We start from the raw sequence: 23,302 nt of genomic DNA, 5'->3' as shown, positions 1-23,302 counted from the left end.
CACAAATGTGCCCCTGCCCATGGAACCACCTCTAGGGTGGCTGCCATCAACCCGAGCACCTGTAGATAAGACCACTCTGTTGAGTGAATGGTTTCTGTTAATAGGCGCACCTGAATGCGGCCCTCCAGCAGGAAAATCCTGCCTTGCTTTGTGTCAAACCGAACACCATGATACTCCAGTGTCTAGAATGGCTGTAGATTGCTCTTGGCCAAGTTCACCACCCAACCTAATTTTATAGCAAGGAGATCGCCTTACAGGAGACCCATAGGCTCTTTTCCAGACTCTTGGCCCAAATCTGCTAATCGTCTAAATACGGGTGAACCAGAATGCCATCCTCTCTCAACACTGCAGCAACCATCACCATAACCTTGAAAATAATGTTGCCTCAAAACAGCGAAATGCAGAAACTATTGATGGTCCATGTGGATGGGAATATAAAGGTACACCTCTGACAAATCCACATCCCCTGATTGTACTGCCATTATCACTGAGAATAAGGTTTCCATGTGAAAATGAGTCACCCGCAAATGATAGTTGACTCTCTTGAGATCTAGGATGGAGCGAAAGGAGCCCTCCTTCTTGGGCACAACAAAATAAATGGAACAGCGACCCATATTTTCTTGAGACTTGGGCACTGGAACTACAGGCCACAGGCTGAGGAGTCTTGACATCGTACACACCACTGCTTGTCTCTTCTGTGGAGAGTTGCAGGGTGTTATGTTTTGTAGGGTTTGGGTGGACCCTTGGACACTGTGGCAGCTGACCACGTCTACGGGGGGAAGTCCCGTGAGGGGCCACAGGTCAGGCTCAGCTCTGGACACACAAACACAGATTATATCTTTTATTAGACAGTTTGTGAAGCCACCAGAAGTGGCGGTAGTGAGTAGAATATGGAGCACGGCTGGGCTAGTATTCCTCAGGGCACTGGAACAGCGGCTTCTCTGGTAGCAGTGCTGTAGGAAGAAGAACTGAGAAAATGAGTACACTGAGATATTCACAGAGTCCCCAGTATAGAGAAGCCCCGAGATAGGGAGAGCTGGCCCTCGAGGAACGAGTACCAGATCCCTGGGCACAGAGACTCGTTGGCAAGTACTCACGCAGCAGTTCTCCGTAGAGGATGGCATTGGTGCTGGAACAGAGGCAGGCCCTCGAGGAGCGAGTACCTGGTTCCAGGGAAACAGCTCTGAGGAGTAGATGGTAGTAGTACTCACAGATGGTGTCTGTAGCAAATTCTTCCAAGTAGAAGAGATGGACACAGGCAGCGAGTCAGGGAACATGGGCCCTTGAGGAGCGAGTACCGGTTCCTGATAGCGACCTGAAAGAAGCAGAGAGGCCCTCGAGGAGCGGGTAACTCATTGACAGCAAGAGTCCAAATAGACGTTGGAGGCAGAGTAGCTGGGTACGGAGAGCAAATCCCATCCATAGGAAATCCCTTGCTAACTCAGAGACTAGCAATAAACAACAGGCTTAAATATCCGGGTAGTGTGACGTCATCACAGGAGGACGCCCCTGAGGTTCGCGCCATAGAGGAAATAAGAATGAGGGCCATGCGGCGCGCTCGCCCTAAGGTACCTGAGGAGCCTGGCGGGAGGCAGCGCCCAAGCCAGTCCAGGAACGCCGGAGAGGACGGCGGGAAGACACCACGGCAGCCAGACGTCCACAGCGACCAGGGGGAGTTGCAGAAAAAGAAAGGTAGGCAGAGTGAAGCCGTCTGGCAGCAACGGTCGCAACACAGGGAGACATCATGAAGACGTCCCGAGGGACACTGAGAAACTCCAGAGCGTAACTATCTCTTATCATCTACAGAAAATACTGGTCTGACGTGATCTTGACCCACCTCCAATAAAAAAGAGAGAGGTGACCCCTTATCTCCTGTTCCTGGGGGTGGGTCAGCACACTTTCACTGTGAGGCTTGGGGGCACCACCATCCAAGCCTGCGCCTCTTCTGGGCTGCATGGGATGAAAGGATTGAGACTTACTCAAAGGCCAAGTCTTCTGGGAAGCTGCTCCTCTATAGGGATGAAAGCATCTGAAACCCCTAGCATGACCTCTCATGTCAAAGGAGCATGGCATCTGTTTCTTATCCCCTAGCAACCGAGGAACCTGGGTCTCACCTCACTTATTGGCCATTTTTTTCAACTCACTCCCAAACAAGAGTGGTCCTTTAAAGGGCAATTTTGTAAAATTAGACTTTGAAATTGTATCAACTGACCAATTCCTGAGCTATAGCTGACGCCTGGTTGCTCTTACCGAAGCCACTCCTCTAGCCGAAGTAAGGACCAGATCGCAGCTCACATCTGCCAAAAAGGCGTCTGCCAGTTCCATCTCTGTCCTGGAATTCACAACAGATTCATTGACTTCCTGAGAGAGAAGTAAACAAGATCGAGCCACCAGGGAGCACAAAACGTTATCTGCAAATTAATTGCCATCACTTCAAAGGCCTGCTTAAGGATGGCCTCAGTTCTTCTATGTTGAGTATCCTTCAATGCCGCTCCCCTTCTAAGGGAATAGTCATCTGCTTGGTGAAGACACACACAAGTCTATCCACTTTCAGAAAACGCAACTGCTCTCTCGCAGCCGGATCCAGGAGGTACAGCCCTTCCCAGGTTCGTTCCCCTTTAAAATTAGCTATTGGAGTGCTCCATTCAAGATCAATCAATTCTTGAATAGCCTCCATAATAGGGAAGAAACATGAGGCTTTGCACAAAGAAATCAAAATGTGATCTTTCTTTGGCTCAGTCATTTGAATCAGCCCCTGGTACCCCCATCATCTTCAATGTCAGAGAAATCAGAGCGGTAACTCATCTCTATGAAAGAAATGCAACATAGTTCTATATGGCTCCAACTCCATAGGAATTTTCCCATCCTCCAGGGAGTAAGGATCAGCTTCATCATCCGTGCCATCTGGGTCCCTATCGGCATGACCCGCAGAGGGTCTAGATGTAGTTTCTCAGTTGTTGTTGAACCTACTTAACCTATGTTGTTGAACCTATTTAACCTATGTTTACATTCCTATATTTTCTTGCCTCTGCCTTAGTTATTCTCTTCAACCCTTTTCCCTTTCCCCCATTAAAATGTATTTTCTTCACTTTTGTTAATATGTGAACCGGCATGATGTGCCTTTCTAATGTCGGTATATAAAAATTACTAAATAAATAAAATAAATAAATGTACTTCGATGCTTACTCACAGCACCGGGCTCGCGGGAATCCGCAGCCTGCGATCCTGATCTGTTAAGATTGGCCAGGGCCAACAACTACACCTGAGGAAAGGACTGCAGCCCTTGAAAAAATTCAACCCAAGCAAAACCAGAGGGTGTCAGTCCTGCGCCCACTGAACTACCTTCCCTCACTGACAAACCAGTTAGGGGAGCCCCAATTCCAGGCGAAACCACTGGCAACTCTTTTTCCATTCCAGCATCATGCTGGGAAGGACCAGGCTTAGCAAAATCAGATGGAGAAAAGTTTCCCTGAGCCTCCAAACAGTGCTGACACAAGTGAGAGGGGACGCAAGGCTGAGATACCCAAATATGGCAAGCAGAACAAAGGGTAAGGCGCTTAGGCTTTTTTCCTATCGGCGCCATAGTCATTCATCAATATGCTTCACAAAGGTGTTGGAGAACTGTGCACCCAGCTGTGCTTGCAATAGGCGCTTGTAAAAAATTAAACGCTAAAAAAATAGGCGCTCAAAAATTAGGTGTCTAATGCATTATTCAGGTAGACGCACAACTTGAGTGCCCACCTAGGCCCCCTTAAGCGCACCACTGAGCGTCGACCTAGGTGCCTTTCCGTGCACAACTGAACGCCCAGGTAGAGGCCCCTATGTACCCAACTTAGTGCCCAGCGAGGCGCACAGCCGAGCATGTAAATGCAAACTGACGTACCTGAAGAGGACAGCCTTAGGTGCAGAGAAAAAGCATGTGATTGCCGCCATGGCCTATCACAAGGCGAACAATCTAAGACTGAGAGAGGGAACTAGCCCAGAAGGCTGCTCAACCCGCCAGGCTGCCTGAGTCCCTCGGAGGCGAAATGGACATCGGATCGGCGCCCGGAGACCAGAAGGGAGAGGAATCCCTAAAATCAACTCCCCCCTTACCTCTTTTTTTTTTTTTTTTTTTTTTAATTACTCTTTACCTGAGCTCAGCCCATGCTCAGTTTCCTGCATCCACTTGCCTTTCAGCTTATAAGAGTCTTATAAGTCTTTGCGTTTACCGTTTCTTTTTAAGTAATGAACTTGGATACCTTTTAGTTGTATTTTTATTTTATTGGATGGTTTTATGTAATTTTTTATTCTAATTCAACATTTTATTTATATTAGCATGTAAACTGTGGAGACAGAAACTTGTTTTTCTGTATAACGGTATAGAAAAGTTATACAAATAAATAAATAAAGTCCACACCAGCAGAAACCAGCTATCGGACCAAGGCATTCATCTGAGGTAAGGATCTGAAGATATCACCTCAGGAAACTCGACTGAGGGAGGGACCATAAGGTATCACCACAGGAGAGCGAGGCAATAAACTTCTTTCTTCTTTTCTCCTTTTCTCCTTCTATAAAAAATTTTTAACGCAATCCCCAATAGGAAGATGCACATCCACCATCTGCTGGAGACGGAGAATACTGGTGGGCTGATGTCAGTGTAGAGGTGAATATACCGTGACATCTGCTGCTAGAGATGCATAACCCACTGGTCATCGATCCACCTATCCAAATGCTAAGAAACTTTAATTTTACATATGGAAATTACGTTTCCTAGAGCAATTAATAGACTGGATCCTTTACTAACCAGGTAATAATTATTCAGAAAATTAAAAAAGCATAGATTGGCATTTGCTATGCGAAAAAAGGGTGCTGCTCATCTTTTAGTTATCATCTGTTGTAAAATAAGATGTAGCCATGCTTAAGAAACTAGCAAAGCTAAAAGAACAAAAAAATACCTGCATTTCTAGAGAAAGTAGTAATAAACACTATGAACAATTGCATCTGCTTAAGATGAGCTCTTTTGAGCAGATCATGAACCTGATAAAAATTTCCCTCATCAGAATCCACTTAGAACTTGTCTAATTCTTTATCAGTTTAACAAAACAGGAGAAGAGTAAATGGAAGAGAAAAGTAAGTTTGCTTACCATAAACGGTGTTTCCGTAGATAGCAGGATGAATTAGCCATGCTGTCATGGGATCTGTCAGTCAGGTCCGGGAGGCGGAGCTTGTCAAAGCAGAAATCAGAGCTTTGCTCTCTGCGGCTGCGCATGTTCCCGCGCAGGAAAGTAACAGAATCTCCTCAGTCTGTGATTAAGCTGTAGTGTAGTCGAAGACTTGGTGACTGCCAGGGAGGAGGGTGGGTCAGCATGGCTAATTCATCCTGCTATCTACGGAAACACTGTTTACGGTAAGCAAACTTGCTTTTGCCGGTCGATAGCAGGGCTGAATTAGCCATGCTGTCATGGGAGTCCCAAGCTCCCGATCACGTTGTTTGTGATATATATGTTTGTACGTGATCATTAACAGTGTGGCAGTCACCGTGGACAGGAGGATAGAGATTGCAGGAGTGCTTGCGCTATCTTCGCATCAGTGGCTGCTTGTTGATCAAGGCAGTAATGAGATGTGAAGGTATGGAGCGATGACCATGTAGCTGCCTTGCAAATGTCTATGGGTTGCACATTCTTTAGGTGTGCTAATGAGGCTGCCACTGCTCTGACTTGGTGAGCTTTAGGCTCTGAATGTAGTTGTAGTTTCTGTTTATCGTAACAGAATTTGATGCACTGCGCTATCCAGCTGGAGATTGTGTGTTTAGCCACTGATAATCCAGGTGCCTTTGGGTCAAAGGAGACAAAGAGTTGAGAAACACGGGAGTCCGAGTTTGTCCTCTCTTTGTAGTATGCTAAAGCTCTTTTACAATCTAGTGTGTGCAGTAGTTTTGCCCTATCATTTGTATGAGGTTTAGGGAAAAAGGTGGGTAATTCCATGGTCTGATTGAGATGGAATTGAGAGACCACTTTTGGTAGGAAGGATGGGTGAGTTTGGAGAACTGCCTTTTGGTGATGAAACTGCAAATATGGAGAATAATGGATCAAGGCCTGTAATTCACTGACTCTTCGTGCCGATGTTACTGCAACCAGGAATACAACTTTCCATGTGAGGTATTTAATATGTGCCGAGTCCATGGGTTCAAACGGGAAAAGCATGAGCTGTTCCAGAACTATGTTGAGGTTCCATGGAACTGGAGGCTTAGAGATGGGAGGCCGAAGGTGAGTTAACCCCTTAATGAAACGAGAGAGTAAGGGGTGATTGGATATAGGAATATTGTTAACTGACCTATGATATGCCCCTATGGCACTGAGATGAACTCTGATGGATGATGTTGCCAGACCAGCTGCATATAGTGTATGAAGATAATCAATGAGCAACTCGGGTGAACAGTCCAGTGGTGGTACACCTTTGGAAGTGCACCAGGTCGAGTAATGTTTCCATTTATAGCTATAATTTTTCCTCGTTGAGAGTTTCCTGGATTCTAACAAAATTAATTGTGCTGAAGTGGAAACTCCTTGTTCTGTTAAAAGGAGCCTTTCAATCTCCACGCTGTCAAATGGAGAGATGAGTGTAGCGGGTGTAGAAGTGTTCCTTGATCTTGGCAGAGAAGATCTTGGCGATTCGGTAAACGAATTGGATCCATGATGGATAGTCGGAGAAGGAAACTGTACCATGGTTGCCTCGGCCAGGCCGGGGCGATGAGTATCAGTTGAGCTTTGTCTGCTATGCACTTTTGAATTGTCCTTGTTATGAGTGATATGGGAGGAAAGGCGTACAGGAGGCCTGTCGTCCACGGGCGGAGGAAGGCATCTTGAGCGATCCTGAATTGGCTTGGTCTTATCGAGCAGAATTTGGGAACTTGAGCATTGATCTCCATTGCAAAGAGATCTATCGAAGGCGTCCCCCACTGCATGAATATGTTTTCGGCTATTTCTGCATTGAGTGTCCATTTGTGAGGATGAAAGATGCGGCTTAGCCTGTCCGCTCTTGTATTTGCCACTCCTGGTAGGTAAGTTGCTTGCACATGTATGCAATTCCTGTGAGCGTGTTCGAAGATTATCAGGGTCTCCTTGCAGAGGGACCATGAACCGGACCCTCCTTGTTTGTCGATGTAAAACATCGCCACTTGATTGTCCGTATAGATCATGACCCTGCGTCCTTTCAGGTAGTCTTGGAACATTTGTAATGCATTCCGAATCGCTCCGAGTTCCAATAAATTTATTTGTAGGTTTTGTTCCGAGATTATCCATAACCCTTGTGTTTCATAAATCTCAAGGTGTGCACCCCATCCCCTGCAAGACGCATCTATGGTTAAGACTGCGTTGTGAGGAGGGGAACTGAACAATGCTCCCTTGGACAGGGTGGAGTTTAGGAGCCACCATGTTATATATTTTTTCATTTCGGCGGTTAATGATAACTTCTGTGTTAATGGTTGTGAGTGTTGTTTCCATTGGCGTTTTAGTCCCCATTGCAGGCGTCTCATGTGTAGCCTGGTGTTTGGAACCGTGAAAACCGCCACCGCCAAGTGGCCTAGGACTACTAAAACCTGTCTCGCGGAAGGTCTCTGAGTATGGTTCAAGGTATGTAGAAGGTGACGGAATTGTGATATTCTGTCGTTTGGTAGGTATTCCCTCTTGCAAGTAGTGTCCAGGCAAGCTCCTATGAACTGTAACTGTTGTGTTGGTTGTAGATGTGATTTCTGAAAATTGATCACTAATCCTAATTCCTGTAAGCATTGTATCACCCGATGGAAGTGATCTAGCAAGATATTTGGAGTTTAGGCAATTATGAGCCAATCGTCCAGATATGGAAAGATGGTTATACCCTGTTGTCTGAGATGAGCCACCACCACTACCATGCATTTGGTGAAAACCCTGGGTGCAGCCGATAGTCCAAAGGGGAGAACTTTGTACTGGTAGTGTTGATGTCTGTAGCAAAAGCATAGGTAACGCCACAAGAATGGATGGATTGGGATGTGTGTGTAAGCATCCTTCGGTCGATGGAACACAGCCAATCGTTGGTTTGAATCAGAGGAAGGATTGATTTCATCGATACCATTTTGAATTTCTCTTTGGTAAGAAATTTGTTCAATTCCCTTAGGTCTAGGATGAGACGAAGTCCACCCGATTTCTTGGGTATGAGGAAGTATGGGGAATAAAATCCTTCTGATTGGGTCTCTGGGGATATTTGTCGTATCACTTGTTTGCGAAGCAAAGCAATTTCCTCCCTCAATTGTGGTTGAAAGCTTTGAATCTTGAGAGCGGAAAGATGAGGTAATATGGGTTTTGTGATAAATTGGAGTTGGTAACTGTGACGTACTATCTCCAAAACCCATTGATCGGATGTTATTTATTTTATTTATTTATTTGGAACTTTTATATACCAACATTCATGTACAAAAATTATATATCACATCGGTTTACAGCGAAACGTAAATAGCATAAATAAAATGCATTACATCGAACAAGGGATACATGGAACTGGGATCTAGTAAGTTAAATATAGGAGATATAAATAACACTGCAAGTAAGTGAAGCCTCACTCTTCCTGCGAGCATAATGCCAAAACGCACAAAAACAAAAACAATTCCAATAAATTAAATTAAACTCTGCTAGAATAAGAAGCCAAAAGGAACAAAACAATTGAAACTGGATATAGGGCCAAATAGGTAAAATAAAGGGGGGAGGGAATGGGTGGAGACATTAAGCCCAATGATGACGACAAATTTGATAACATGAGGGATAAAAAGAAGCATATCCTGTCAGCAAGGGGTATGCCTAGATCAGAGTACGAAGAGATTGAATGACTAAGCTAGTCCAGTTGTGAGAGAGAGAGACGATTCATCTGAATTAGGGAAAAGCTTGACGGAATAACCATGTTTTGAGCTTTTTTTTGAAGGTTATCGGGCATGGTTCTTGCTGGAGATCCGGAGGGAGAGCATTCCATTGCGGAGGACCAGCTGTGGATAGAGCACGTTTCCTTAAAGAGGATTTGCCCGGGGGGGGGGGGGGGGGGGGGCGTAAAGAGTGTCTCTGTAAGCAGATCTAACAGGTCTAGAGGGCTTGTGGAGACGAAGAGGGATGTTTAGATCAAGCGGAGTGAGATTGTGCATGGCTTTGTGTATTATCGTGAGGACTTTGTACAAAATTCTGAATTTGATTGGTAGCCAATGAAGGTTCCGCAAGATGGGTGTAATGTGCTCTCTTTTGTTGGTCTTGGTCAGAATCCTAGCCGTAGCGTTCTGCAACATCTGCAAGGGTTTGATGGTGTTTGCTGGGAGTCTGAGAAGAAGAGAGTTGCAGTAGTCTATTTTTGAGAAAATAATGGATTGAAGAACTGTGCGGTAGTCTTGAAAGTGGAGGAGGGGTCTCAGCCTTTTTAGGACTTGTAATTTGAAAAAGCAATCCTTTGTGGTGTTATTAACAAATTTCTTTAGGTTTAGGTGGTTGTCCAGGATGACTCCAAGTCTCTCACTTGGGAGGAGAAATTTGATTGAGAAGTGAGAGGATTGTTAGTTACCACATTGTTGTCGTCCTGGGAAATGAAGAGGAGTTCTGTCTTATTGGTGTTAAGGACTAAGTTGAGGCTGGTGAGGAGGTGGTTGATTGACTGAAGGCAGCTATTCCAGAAACAGAGGGTTTTGGGGAAGGACTCCGTAATCAGGATAAGTATTTGCATGTTGTCAGCATATATGTAGTGAGTTAACTTTAGATTTGTAAGTAACTGGCAGAGCGGGAGAAGGTAAATGTTGAAGAGAGTTGGGGATAGAGAGGAACCTTGAGGGACTCCCAGGGTGGACCTGACAGGGTGTGATTCTTTATTGTTGATTTTGACCTTGTATAACCTGTTGTTAAGGAATGACTTGAACCAGCTAAGAGCAGTACCCTTGATGCCTATGTCTGCTAGACGATCTACGAGAAATGAATGGTTCACGGTGTCGAAGGCGGCGGATAAATCAAGGAGGGTGAGAAGATAAGGTTTTTTTTTCCCAGGCTCAGGAGGATGGTGTCTGAGAGTGAAATTAAAAAGGGATTCAGTATTTAAAGACTTGCGGAAACCAAAATGAGCCGGGGCTAGGATTTTGTTTTCTTCAAGATATTCTGAGAGTTGCTTATTGACGATTTTTTCCAAGAGTTTAGCAATGAACAGGAGGTTGGCTATAGGGCAGAAGTTAGCAGGGTCAGCAGATGACAAATTAGGTTTTTTCAACAGAGGTTTAAGAATGGCAAGCTTTAGAGTGTCTGCTACTAGACCTTATGATAAAGGGCAGTTTATGATTTCAGCAATGGGCTTGGCAATGGTTTTAGGGATGGAGATGAGTAGATTTGATGGAATCGAGTCCGATGGGTGAGAAAAAGGTTTGTACTTCTTGAGCATGGTTTCTATCTCTAGGGATGAAGTGGGCTCAAAAGATTTGAGACTTGTGTTTTGTTGTAAAGTGGCGGTGTAAGGGGGAGGGGGCTGCCCATTGTTAGCGATAAGCGGGGATATCAGATTGGTGATTTTTTTGTCAAAGTAAGTAGCAAGCTCTGAGGCTTTACTAAATGCTAGGTCATCCAGAATAGTTGGTGGAGATGGTTTGGTGAGGGCCCAGACTTATGAAAACAGTGCTTTGGAGTCAAAGATGAAATGATGGATTTTCTGAGCGAAGAAATCTCTCTTTGTTCGGAGGATAGAGATCTTGTAACAGTGCATGAGGGATTTATAAGCAGCCTGTCGTTGAGGAAGGGTTTTATTGCCATCTGTTTTTCTCTGCTTCTTAGTTCTTGCTTGAGAGTTTTCAGTTCTGGAGTGAACCAAGGTTTCCTGTTATCTGAGTTAGGGTGTAGAACTTTGGTAGTTATGGAGCAAGTTTGATCAGCTACATTCTTAGTGATGTTGAACCAGGAGGAGGTGGCCGCGACTGCATCTGAAAGGTCCAGGTGGACTAATTCTTTGGATAGATGGGAGCTGAGGTTGTCCATGTTACACGGTTTCCTGAACTGGACAGTTGTTTTAGGGAAAGATTGGGGTGAAAACTTGTTGATCTCCAGGACTGTAGTGATCATCCTGTGATCGGACCAAGGGACCGGTAAGCATATAGGTGTGGAGGATAAAGTGAGGCCTTCATTTAAGAAGATTAGGTTCAATGTGTGTCCTGCTTTATGAGTGGGGCTGTTAATGATTTGTTTGAATCCCATGTAACTAAGCGTAGAGAGAAATGTTTCACAGTTGGAAGATTGAGGAGTCTTATCAACATGGAGGTTGAAGTCTCCCAAAATATTAGCGGGGGCATCTGTGTTGATATATTTCGCAATGTGTTCAATTAGTGGAGACGGGTCTGATTCTAGGAACCCCGGAGGGGCGTAAATTAGACAGATTTGAAGATGATTAGATTTGAATACGGAGAATTCAAGAGTTGGTGTTGAATTTGATTGTTGGAGGGTAATTCTTAGCTCTTTTTTTGCAGCTAATAGAAGACCGCCGCATCTCTTTTTTTAAGTCTGGGGATTGAAAAAATGTCATAGGAATGTATAGGTAGTTGGTTAGTTAGAGCTGTGTCTAGGCTGCCAGGCAAGAATGAATCCTGCCGGGTGGTGCTTGATGTTGTGGTGGTGGCTGGGTAACTAAAAAGATGGGAGTCGATTTCACTGCAGTAGCCGGCTGCTGTGCCTGCTGTCTCTGGTTACGTGGTTTACCTCTACGTTGGTTTGAGGTATTCTGTTGTGGAGGAGGACGTTGGTAAGCAGGGTAAGGCTGTGTACGAAAGGACTGGTAAGATCTGTAGGGTCTCCTGGCATACAATTGCCGGCGAGTAGAGCCACTATAACGACATGTGGTCGAATAGTGAGGATGTGATGTTAATGATTGTATTGCTAGAGCCTCCTCCTTCAATTTGCCCCCTGTGTCCTGGAATCGTTCTCCGAACAGGTTATCCCCTGTACATGGAAGGTTTGTTAGTTTCTCGTGTAAATCTTCACGTATCGAACTTGAGCTGGGCTGCAACGGCTGATGCAGATGCCCTGGAAGATGTTTCATATGCTTCATAGATTGATCTCAAAAGGTGTCGAGAGCACTCCTCCATGTCATGAAGAGGTGGAGGTATTTGATCCGCAGTCGAGGCAAGCATACCTTTTATAGCTTGTATGCACTCATATAGGTATTGTACCATGTAGAATTGATGGTGCATATTTCGGGCATTCAACATTGAGTTATGGTATATTTTCCTGCCAAACTCATCTAAATATTTGTTGTCTTTGCCTGGTGGGTATGAGGAATGCGACTTTGTTTTCTTAAATCTTTGCATCGCCAACTCTACTACAATTGAAGCATGAGGTAATTGTGGTATAGAGTACAGTGATGTTTTCCTCATATGGAATTTTATGTCCGTCTTCCTGGATACCGCTGAGATTGCGTAAGGTGTTTCCCAGGACTTCTGTAAGACTGAATGCAGGAGTTCTTGTGGTGGAAGAGATGTTGGTTCTCCTGGAGTATTGAAAATCTTTAGGAGACCAAGTGTTTCTGACCTAGGGTCTGTTTCTTTTTGGACCTCTAGATGCAGTATTGTACCCAATTTTTCTAGAAATTTTGGGTATGTAAGATCTTCTGGAGGAGAATACGGCTCCTGAGGTTGTTCCTGTGGATCCGATGGGAATCCCATAGATGATGATGGGGATGTTGGTGGTGAAGGAGAATCAAAAGAAGTATCCTGTTTATAATTTGGTGAAGTTGGTCGGTTTGTTATGGGAGATGTTTGAGGTTCCACCGACGGTTCTCTATTAGTCTGTGTTTTATGTTCGGGAGAACTGACAGAGGCAATATTAGTCATTTTGAATGATGACTGAAGAGTTTCATAAAATCCTGCTAAGGATTGAGACAATTGATAAAATGCCTCTTTTGTATGAGGGGGCATTATTGTACGATCATCTAATTCTTGTGACTCACATGCTTTAGGTTGCATTGGAGTGTTCTGAGGTAAAGTACTGGATATTTTATGGTCTCTCTGTTTTGTTTTGTTTTTTCGCATATTATGTCCATCGAATCCTCTGAAGCTATAGAAGCGTTAGAGGAAGCAACTTGTATTAACTCTCTGTGGGAGAAGGTATTTGAAGTTGGTACATGAGATGATTTAGAAGTCGAAGGGCTTACTTCCCATGTTGCACTTCTCTTTTCCGACTTTTTGTGGTGGGAATGTCGTGAGTGCTTATGATAATAGTGTGACGATGAGTCTGTAGGACTTCTACGTGAAGACGGTGATCGCTTTCTACGTTTTATTGTAAACTCTGTCGAAGTAGCTCTCGAAGAAAGGGAAGTACCCAAACGAGGTGGAGTCATTGATGGAGAGGAGGAAGAAGACATTTGTGAGGGTCCACGTCGTCGTTTCAACTTATGATGTAGTACATGAGATGGGTGCTCATGTGTCTTGTGCGCGGATCTAGACTTGCGAGCATATCTTTTTGTTTCCGTGCGCGCAAGAGTTATCGGCGCCGATGTCTCCGGCGCCGTGCGCACAGATATGTTTGGCTCCGGACGCGGAGGTAGTATCTGCGCCGTGCGCACATGTGGTGTCGGCACCGTGCGCGCAGATGTGGACGGCGCCGTGCACGCAGAGTTTTTCTTGGTCGTGCGCACAGACATCTTCGGCGCCTTGCGTTCTGATGTCTTAGGTGCCCTGCGCGCAGAAATCTTCTGCGCCGTGCGCGCACGGTCCTTTGACACCGTGTGCACAAGTGTCTTCGGCGCCATACGCGTAGAAGTGTTGTGCGCCGATACTTGCTCAGGCGCAGAAGTGTTATGCGCCAACACTGTTTTATGCGCAAAAGGTGGCTTAGGTACAGAAGTTTTAGGCGCCGAGATTTTTGGCGCCAGTGTGTCCTGCGCCGGCGATTCTAGCTCTATGGATTTTTTAAAATCCGATGGCCTTTGCCAGCTTGCCATATCCTTACCTCCAAAATTGGAGGATTGAGGATCCCACGATGATGCCCTCTTTTTTGAGGGAGCCGGTAAAATTGCAGGGCCAGGCGACGAATGAACCTCCGATGGCTCCGGTGAAGCAAAAAGTTCCTGAATCCTGTAGGCCCGTTGCTTCAGTGCTCTGGGTGACATCCTCGAACAAAATTCACAATCTTCCCGATTGTGATCTGGTCCTAGGCATCAGTAACATCGGTCGTGGCCATCCGTGACTGACATTACTTTGCCGCAATTACAGGGTTTAAACCCCGATTTTGACATTTTTTTGAATTTTTTTTTTTTAAACACTGAGGAGAAGAACAGCTCCGCGTGCGATCCCACGCACGGAAAGAACAGACTGAGGAGATTCCGTTACTTTCCTGCGCGGGAACACACGCGCAGCCGCAGAGAGCAAAGCTCTGATCTCTGCTTTGACAAGCTCCGCCTCCCGAACCTGATTGACAGATCCCATGACAGCATGGCTAATTCAGCCCTGCTATCGACGGGAAAAATAAAATACTTAAATGTATGATCTTTTTATCAACAATAAAAGAATGGGGGGGGAGAATTTTAAAATCACTCCATAACAAGAAGGGAGGGAGGGGAGAACAGTGGAGTAAACTAATAGCTTAAATACCGGATTGCGGAAAGATTGTGATAGTTGCCAACCCTTTACCTTTCTTAAACTACAAAAATGTCTGAAGACAGAAATCATTGTTTCTAGAAAGTAATATTTTAAGTGATGTTTTAAAATTCAAAACAAGATTGTTTTCATTACTTTTTATTTACAGTTCTTAAGCATGGTGTTTTTAGTAACTGAAAAGAAATTCAAGGCATTGTTTGGAGTAGTTAGTGACTACAGCTGGATACATCTGTGTCAGAACAGCAACCAACATTATTGCAGCACGCCACACAAATGCTTAGCAGATTTTAAATTAAACTTCCAACCCAAAAAATGAGGGGTAAAGCTGAAAGTGTCAAGTTACTAATCCTCTGATAGTCCTGTTGGTAAAACAGAACACCCTCACACCACTTCAATAGACTATAACCATGTCAAAACTACATTAAAAAAAAGTCAAACAAACAAGAATAAAGAAACTACAGGGTGCTACTGCCACTTCATTTCATCTTGAATCTCTTTTCAGCTTCTATGGAAAGTTAAATGTGTTAGTTAAAACTTACAAAGAAAGAAGGGTTAAACAATGCTTTTCTATAGGACTAATAATACATTTTTGACTAGCTTTTGAAAGCTATTTTGTCTCTGACCAGGCCTGTCACTGGGCTAACTGGCACAGGGACAGATCTTGATGGAAAGGAGACAGGATCTCCTTCTGGAACTTCTGGCCAGCTGTAAGGAAGGGGGACCTCCAATAATGAAGCCAGCTGGGGGTCCCCTCTCATAGTACAGCCGTGGGAGATGAGGCTGAATGGCTGCTGTAGCATGAAGCTCTGTCACCATGTTTCCTGCCAAGGCAGGCTGGCGAGCTGGGCAGTCGTCTGTCTTACCCATCCCTTCTGACAGCCCTGCCTTTGACCCAATGAAAGGAACATAGTTCTTGAAAGCTAGTCATAGATGAAATGAGTTAGTCCAATAAAAATATATCAACTATAACTTGTTTGTTTACTCTATTTCTGCAGATTCAAGTGAACTACCACAGTATCCACACTACTTTTTCTCTTTACAATTAATAACAATGAATCATAGCTAGAATAAGACCATATATGAGGATCGTGGGACTCCCTTCAATTGTTATCTCGTCCTCCCAAACATTTTCAGTCCCCTGTAGCAATTCCCTCTCTTCTGATTTCATAGTTGGGAAATCTCCCACGCTGACACAAAACCACTGTGGTCTGAGATTCTGCTTTGGGTCTGAAAAAATTTTCAGCTTCTCCAGGTCCCTGCTATAAGTCATGTAAAAGCACCACTACAGCCTCTGCAGAATTGCTGGAGCTGCCACAGGCACAGAGAGAAAGCACTTCTCTGTCTGGAGCTGCTGTTCTCACCTCCTATGGCCTATTAATTCTTGCACTGACAATAAGTATACTGAGGAAAGAAGCTACAGGAGTCAAGAGCAGCAGATCCAGAAAGAGAAGCATTCACCTCTCAATCCCCTCTGAAGCTCTCACTCCATCAGTGCTGCAGTCAGGATCCTTATTTTGCAGACTGCAAAAAAAAAAGGAGCAGGAGAGAGAGCAAAGCATAATGAAGGGACAGAGCAAAGAGGGAATGGGAGAGGGAGAGCAAGAAAGGAGGACGGGGAGCAGTTAGTGGCCTTTCCTCCTCTTCCGGGCAAGAGGAGAATGACATCTGAGAATAAGTGTGAAAGAGAGGGATCTAATTGCCTAGTGTGAGTGAAGGGGATAAGATCACTTAACATATATTGGGAGGAGGGGGCGATATAATTGTTGAATCTGTGAGAGAAGAGGGACCCGACTGCCAAATCGCAGAGAAAGAGAGAGAAAATGGCATTGAGAATAAGCTTAAAAGTTGAATGAGTGGGGAAAAAATAATAACCAAATGAGGGTGCCAAGAGGGTGAATACACCAGGCTGAGTACTGTTCACTTGATAGACTATGGGGGGGGGGGGGGGGGGGGGTAGTATGTACCGCTGAGCAGAGAGAGGAAAAAAACAGAAAGATAATAATAAAGAAGATGAAAGATAACAAAATGAGAAAGAATAAATAAATAAATTGAAAGAAGACTAACCCTGAAGAAAATGTGAAACCGTTTTTGTTAAAACATTCCTATTTGGATTAATCAAAAACATTATCTGTATCTTTTTTCTTGAAATGGGGAGGGTGATAGAATTGTTAAGGATACATTTCCCTTTCATAATTTCTCAGAGTTGCGAGTTCTGCTGTTTAAATTCTGTGCCTAAACCCTGAATGCTGTATGGTGTTTACTAATGGCTGCGAGGAGGGCACAGTCATACAGGAGTCTCCACTATGTCCAATAGTGGCATTTTCTTTCTCTCCCCTGGCTTCCAGGTGTCTGGGGGTGGGGTGAAAAATGAAACAAACTTCCTCTGTTTCCAGCCACATCATAAGCAAGAGCACAGAACCAGCTAGTAACAGGAGATTGAGATACAGGGCTGTGAAAGTTGTAAAGCGAGGGATATGAAGATAACTGAGACATGAGATGGGTGAGGAATGGAATGAGCGAGAAGAGGGTTGATAAATTGGGAGAAAAAAAAAAGGTGAAAGAGAAAAATGGGACAGTATGAACAGGGAAGGTGAAGTGAGGGAGAAAAAGAAATAACATGAGTCAGAAAGGAGATAGATAGAAAGTAAATTCAGAAGGAAAACGGAAAATGAGAGCTGAGGGGCCAGATTAAAAACATGGATCCAGTATGACTTGGAGGTACACCTCCCCCACAAACAAAAACATCTAGCTCCCTCCATTGGATGAATGGTCCACAGTTAAAACAGCCCATTTCCATTAACCTGTCGCCCTTAGGACCGTTATCAGCTCCCCAATAGTAATATTTGAAATATTATTAATCAGCCGCAGTTAAGAAACAAGTCATTAACTGAGGAAAGCTACACCTCAGAGCGCAACTGGGATTCTCATCGCTGTCGATTTTGCATCGCAAATACAAGCTCTTACAATTTCTGTCTCAGAGGATAGTTAACAATAGAAAGGCGATACAGAAATGTAAAGTAAATATGGGGGGGGGGGGGGGGGGAGGCAGTTCTTTTTCTCCCCAGCCATCTCTTGCACTTCTGAAGCGTGTTCAGCCCGCCTCCCCGGAGCAGCGACCCTCATCCCCACCCTAAGCCGACTTACCGCTCTGGCCAAGTCCGAAAAGCAGGGAGTAGACGGAGAGCGCGCGCAGGCCGGGCAGAGGGCAGCGGGGGAAGCCCATGGCGCGGGGCTGCGGGCGGGCGGGCCGGCCGGGCGCTCGGCTTCACAGGTGCTCCCAGCAGCGGAGGCAGGGGCTGGCCGCAGGTAGCAGCAGCTGCATGTCGGCGAGGGGGCGAGGGAAGAGGCGCGGGGGGCGAGCCGCTGCCCCGCCTCCGCTCAGGGCCAGGCAGCAGTCGGGCATGGCATGGGCAGAGAGCGCCCTCTCACGCCCCTCTCCTCGCCGCCCTGCCGGCGCGGGGGAGGCTGGAGGTCACTTCACAAAGACCCGTCTGTTTCTGGCTCGGCTGCTGATTAGTCTTTTTTTTTTTTTTTTTTTTGTCTAACGCGGCAGTGCTGAGTGCATTAGCGAGGAAGGGGGAGGGGAAAAAAACAAAACCCCAAGGTGACGAGTCTAACAAGTGAAGAGCAGCGTCCGAGGGCTGCGGGATGCCGGCGAGAGCTCCTGCCAGGTAGATTCCGAGGCTGTTGCACGCTGGCCCGGCCGCCGCTGCGTCTCGCGCTCCCAGACCGAGAAAGGGGCAGAGGGAGGCTTCATTTTCCCAACAGCATCCCAGAGTCAAAAAAACATAAATTAAAAAAAAAAAAAAGCAGACGTTAAACAATCTCAGAAAGAAACTTAAAAAAAAATACGCTTCTGTAAACGTTATATTTCGCTGAAGAAATAAAAACATATATATATATATATATATATATATATATATATATATATATATATATATATATATATATATATATATATATATATATATATAAAATGCAGGTAAGCGCTTAAATAGTGAGCAGCGCTCTGACAGTGTCCCGGAATAAAAGTTCTTGCCCTCTCCCGGCCTATCACTCAGTCTCACGAGCGGGGCCGGCTGGTTGCTAGGAGACTGGGCTCTATCCACGCTCCCGATGGCTGAGGCAGGGGTGGGCGGGAAGGAAGACATTGGTAGAGCATGAAGTCACCAGCCCGCTCGCTGCCTCCCTGCCCTGCTCCTGGTGGTGTCTTGCACAGAGCCTTCTCTGCCTGGCTTTCTGTTATGGTTTGTTTTTTTTCCAATTGAGCACTGTAGCAGGGCGACTTAATGGGTGATACACGCTTCTATGATTCCTCTGTTGTTTGTTTGGAAGCTTATTTACTGCTGGAACAATAACTCAGCAGTGTGGCTCTGCCCTCACTTTGTATCAGCCCTGAATCACTTTCACGCGGTGCCTTTTAGCTGAAACCCCCACTGAGAGAAGTGGACATTCAGATTCAAAAGCAGTAATGAAAACGGCTCGGGCTGGATGCTTGGATTATTGTCCGGTCCGCCCCAAATCCTTTCCCCTCCCCCGCTGCTGCTGGTGCTCTATTGCCTTTTGCTCCTCTGGGCGGCGCTGTTCTCCTGTTCCAGTCCCGGGAGAAATGAAGCGGCGCCGCGTTATACTGGAGGAGAGGAACATGGCAGGGGCTGGGTTTAGGTGAAGCAAAGTATGTGCTGAGGATGTGAGGCAGCGCCCACTTTAGGGTAAATACGCTCTCTTTCCCAGTATTCTCTCTCCCCTTCCTTTCTATGTACTTCCCAGTTCTCCCTCCTCCATCCATTCTTTCTCTCCAGGTTCTCCCTTCTGCCATCCTCTCCCCTTCTTCCCTCTTTCTATCCTGGGTCTTCCTCTGTCCTGCTTCACAGAGCCGGGACCAGCTTTTTTTGCACCCTGAGTAGATATACTACTACTACTTAACATTTCTGTAGCGCAGCACTGTACAAACATACAAAAAGACAGTACCTGCTCTATAGAGCTTACAATCTAATAAGACAAATATACAGGACAAGTGACTTTGTTAAAAAGAAAAAAAAGAAAGTTAGTCAAGACCAAAAGCAAACAATCAGGCATAAGATTTAAAAGTGGCTTCAAAAAGGTGGGTCTTTAAACATGGCAAGAGAGGGAGCATGACGCACTAGTTCAGGAAGACTATTCCAAGCACACGGCGCAGCCAGATGGAATATACAGAATTACACCCCTACCCGCCATCTCCTTCCTCTGACACAGCAAAGCAAAGGCATAGCTGTCCTTATGATGGTGTCAGCTTCAGCAAAGCACCTTTCTTTCTCTCACCTTCTATCTAGCATTCGCCCCCTCTCTCTTCTTCTGTATGCCTCTCTACCTCACTCCACTGTATGCCTTGAATCCTCCTATTTCTCCCTCACTCCTTGCCTGCATCCCCTTAATCCACTCTGTGCCCTGAGTCCCTCTCCCCCCCCCCACTCTTTGCCCTGCATCCCCCCCACCACCACCACCACCCTACCACTTGCCCTAGATCTTCCTCTTTCTCCCCCACTCACTACTTGTCTTGCATCCCACCTTCACCCTCACCCATCCCCTGCCCAGCAGCGGGAGTCTCCTCTCCCCCACCCACCCCTGCCCCTTATCAGGAGTCTCGTCTCCTCCATCACTCTGTCCAGCAGCCAGTGACGTAGCCAGAACTGTTTTTTTTTTTTGGGGGGGGAGGCGCCCAAAGTTAACATGGGTGGATAGTAGCCATACAAGTCTGAACCCTACTAGTTGTACTCTTATTAATAAATAATGCCTTAGATGTACCCAACAAACAAATAGCCTGCAAACATCTGTCATGTATCATGAGTGACACCTTAAAATATTTTAAGCACTTACCAATACTAAACCATATACACACTTATGGAAACAATTCAGTTATATTTAAAGGTGTCTCAGGAAACAATACCCCACAACTTTTAAACTTGACCAGACACAAGTGTATTAAAAAAACAATCATCTCCTGCAAAGTATTTTAAAACTCCACCTGGTGTTACAACAAAATAATTATAATTTAGCATATATCCTTCAACTGCCAACAGAATAGCAGTACTTTTTTTTGAAATGTTAATACTAATGAAAAGAATAAATATTTCAAAACAATTGACAAATAGAACATCCAATAATTTAAAACTCATACAAATTTTTAAAAGTTCTCAGCATTCAGACAGATTAAACCATGACTAGTGGGTTATGCATCTCTACCAGCAGATAGAGATGGAGCAAAGCTGATGTCATGGTATATATACCCCTGCACTGACAGCCCCCCAGTATTCTCCGTCTCCAGCAGATGGTGGATGTACATCTCCCTACTGGGGATTGTTTGTTTAAAAAAACAAAGAGAGAGAGAAGGAGAAAAGAAGAAGGAGATTAATCAAACATTACTTCTCCTGAGGTGTTACCTTGTGGTCCCTCCCTCAGTCGAGTTCTCTTGAGATGATATCTCATGATCCTTCCCTCAGTGGAGTGCCTTGGTCCGGCAGCTGGTTTTCCGGCATAGATTTAACTGCCAGGAGAGAATCAGCTGAGAGACTAGTGGGTGCTGGAAGACGAGCATGGTGGTGAGGGAATTAGTCCTCTCCCCCTCAGCCAGAGACCGACTCTGTGCTCGGCTGGGATGGGCTGAGCTCAGGGAAGAAGATGCAAAATAAATAAATAATACATACTTAAAAGAGAGAGGGATAATTTTAGGGATTCCTCTCCCCCTCTTCTTATCTGGTCTCCGAGCCTTCACGTGTCGATCCAACTTTTGTTCCTGCCTCTGTGGCAGTTTTGACGGGTTGAGCAGCCTGCTGGCTAGGCCCCGCTTTCAGGCTTCTCTGAGACGCGTGGTATGCTGCAGCGTATTCATGCACCTCCTGTGCAAGCCTGCCGCGAAACAGTGACTGACGTTTCACGCCTAGGCATCCAGGTTGGGCGTCTGTCTTGACCGCGCAAATTGGGTATCCAAATTTTGGGCGTCCGTATTTCATGCGTTCCTCGGATCCTAGTGCCTAAGCTCGTCATTATGAGAGAGAACGCACTTCTGGGACGTCCCATCTTAAATATAGACATCGCATACTTGGGTGTCCTAATTTTGGGCGTTCTGTTTTTTTTGTACGTCCTGTGTGGGTTTGCCTTGAACAGGATGCACAGTTGGATGCACAATTGTCAGATGCTTGTTTGTAGGCTTGCTGCTATTGGACATCTTATTCATGGCGCTGGTAGCAAAGAATCCAAAGCACCTTGCAATTTACACTGTTTGCCATATTCAGGCATCACAGCAGCGTGTCCCCTCTAATTTTGTCAGCACTGCCTGGAAGCTCAGGGACAATGGTCTTCCGTGGATTTGGCTGAGTCTGGCCCTTCCCAGCAGGATGTGGGAATGGGACCGGAGGGGAATCTGTCAGAAATGTCGCTTGGTTTGAAGATCTCCTATGTAGAATTTCAGCAGGGGAGGACTTTTCAGTGGGCGCCTCTCCGATGCCCCCTGGTTTTGGTATGAATCCTTTCGCCTTTTTTCTTGGGTGGAATTTTTTTAAGGGCTGCAGTAGAAGGGGGAACAGCATTGGAGAATGTGCAAGATAGAGTTGAGGCTATCCTTACCCAGGCCTTGAGGTGGTGGCAGTAAATTGCAGTTAGCCTCTTGCTACTCCCTGGTGGCTTGCGCTTGTTTGCTTCTATCTCAGGAAGTCTATGAGAGTGGATTGAATATCAGGGCTGTAATGGTACTGGCTGCTGCCTTTTGGCGGATGCAGGCTGAACCTTGGTCCATCCCTCTGCCAGAGGGGTGGCTTCGATGCTAGCAGCCACACGTCTGCTGTAGCTGAGATTTGGTCGGCTGCTATAATTTTAAAGTCTAATTGTATGAAATTGCCCTTAAAGGATCACTCTTGTTTTGGGAGTGAGTTGGAGTAAACTGTCAATAGGTAGGGTGAATCCCAAGTTCCTCATTTACCAGAGGATTAAAAGCAGAGGAATAAAAGCAGCACGAGGGGCTGTGCTAGGGGTTTCAGATGTTTTCAACCCTACAAAGAAGTGACTTCTCAGAGGGCTCAACCTCTGAGTAGGTCTCAGTCCTTTGGGCCCAGGTGGTGATGCATCCCAATCCCCTCAATGAAGGGGTGCTGACCCACCTCCTAGAACTGGAGATAGGGGTTAGCCTATCTCCTCTTATTGGAGGTGTGTCAAGGTCACGTCTGACCAGTGGGTAATGGAGGTGATAAGGGGCCATGCTCTGGAGTTCTGCGTTCCTTGGGACGACTTCATGGCATCTCCCTGATACTCTCTGGAAATAAGGCTGACAATGAAGGTTACATTGTCGAGGCCCATGAGCTGGTGGGCCTTGTTTCCAGCACTTAAGTCACAAGAAAGTATGGACCATTATTCCATGTATTCATTATACTCAAGGAAGAGGTTACCTTTCACCCCATCTTGCTCCGAAAGAGAGTCAATAGTTATTGAAATTGGTTTACACATGGAAACTTTATGCTCGGTGGCAGTACAGTTGAGGGGGTTTCTTATGTCTCTGGATTTGTCAGAGGTGTATTTACATAATCCCATTTGGCTGGATCATCATCAGGTTCAGCAGTTTGATGTGTTGAGGCAACATTATCAGTTTTCAAGTGCTACCTTCTGTTTGACTACCATGCCCGGAACCTTCTCCAATGTCCTGGTGGTGGTAGAGACTGTGTCAAGACAGGA

The 23,302-nt window shown here is 45.5% G+C and overlaps 1 protein-coding gene across 1 annotated transcript in view; it reads right to left on the bottom strand.

Annotated features, from left to right (window-relative positions):
* The window catches only part of ITGB8 (integrin subunit beta 8), a 341,438-nt gene extending 323,085 nt beyond the window's left edge, over positions 1–18,353 (bottom strand). Inside the window, exon 1 of the mRNA XM_029589046.1 lies at positions 17,747–18,353. Within this exon, the coding sequence (XP_029444906.1) occupies positions 17,747–17,825 (79 nt within the window). The 5' untranslated portion in view covers positions 17,826–18,353. The remainder of the gene's footprint in view (positions 1–17,746) is intronic.
* Between the last annotated feature and the right edge of the window lie 4,949 nt (positions 18,354–23,302).

Source organism: Rhinatrema bivittatum, chromosome 2, assembly GCF_901001135.1.
Source record: "Rhinatrema bivittatum chromosome 2, aRhiBiv1.1, whole genome shotgun sequence".
In the NCBI taxonomy this organism is placed as follows: Eukaryota; Metazoa; Chordata; class Amphibia; order Gymnophiona; family Rhinatrematidae; genus Rhinatrema; species Rhinatrema bivittatum.
The sequence above is the reverse complement of the archived record's forward strand: the minus strand, read 5'-3'. Positions and strand labels throughout refer to the sequence as shown.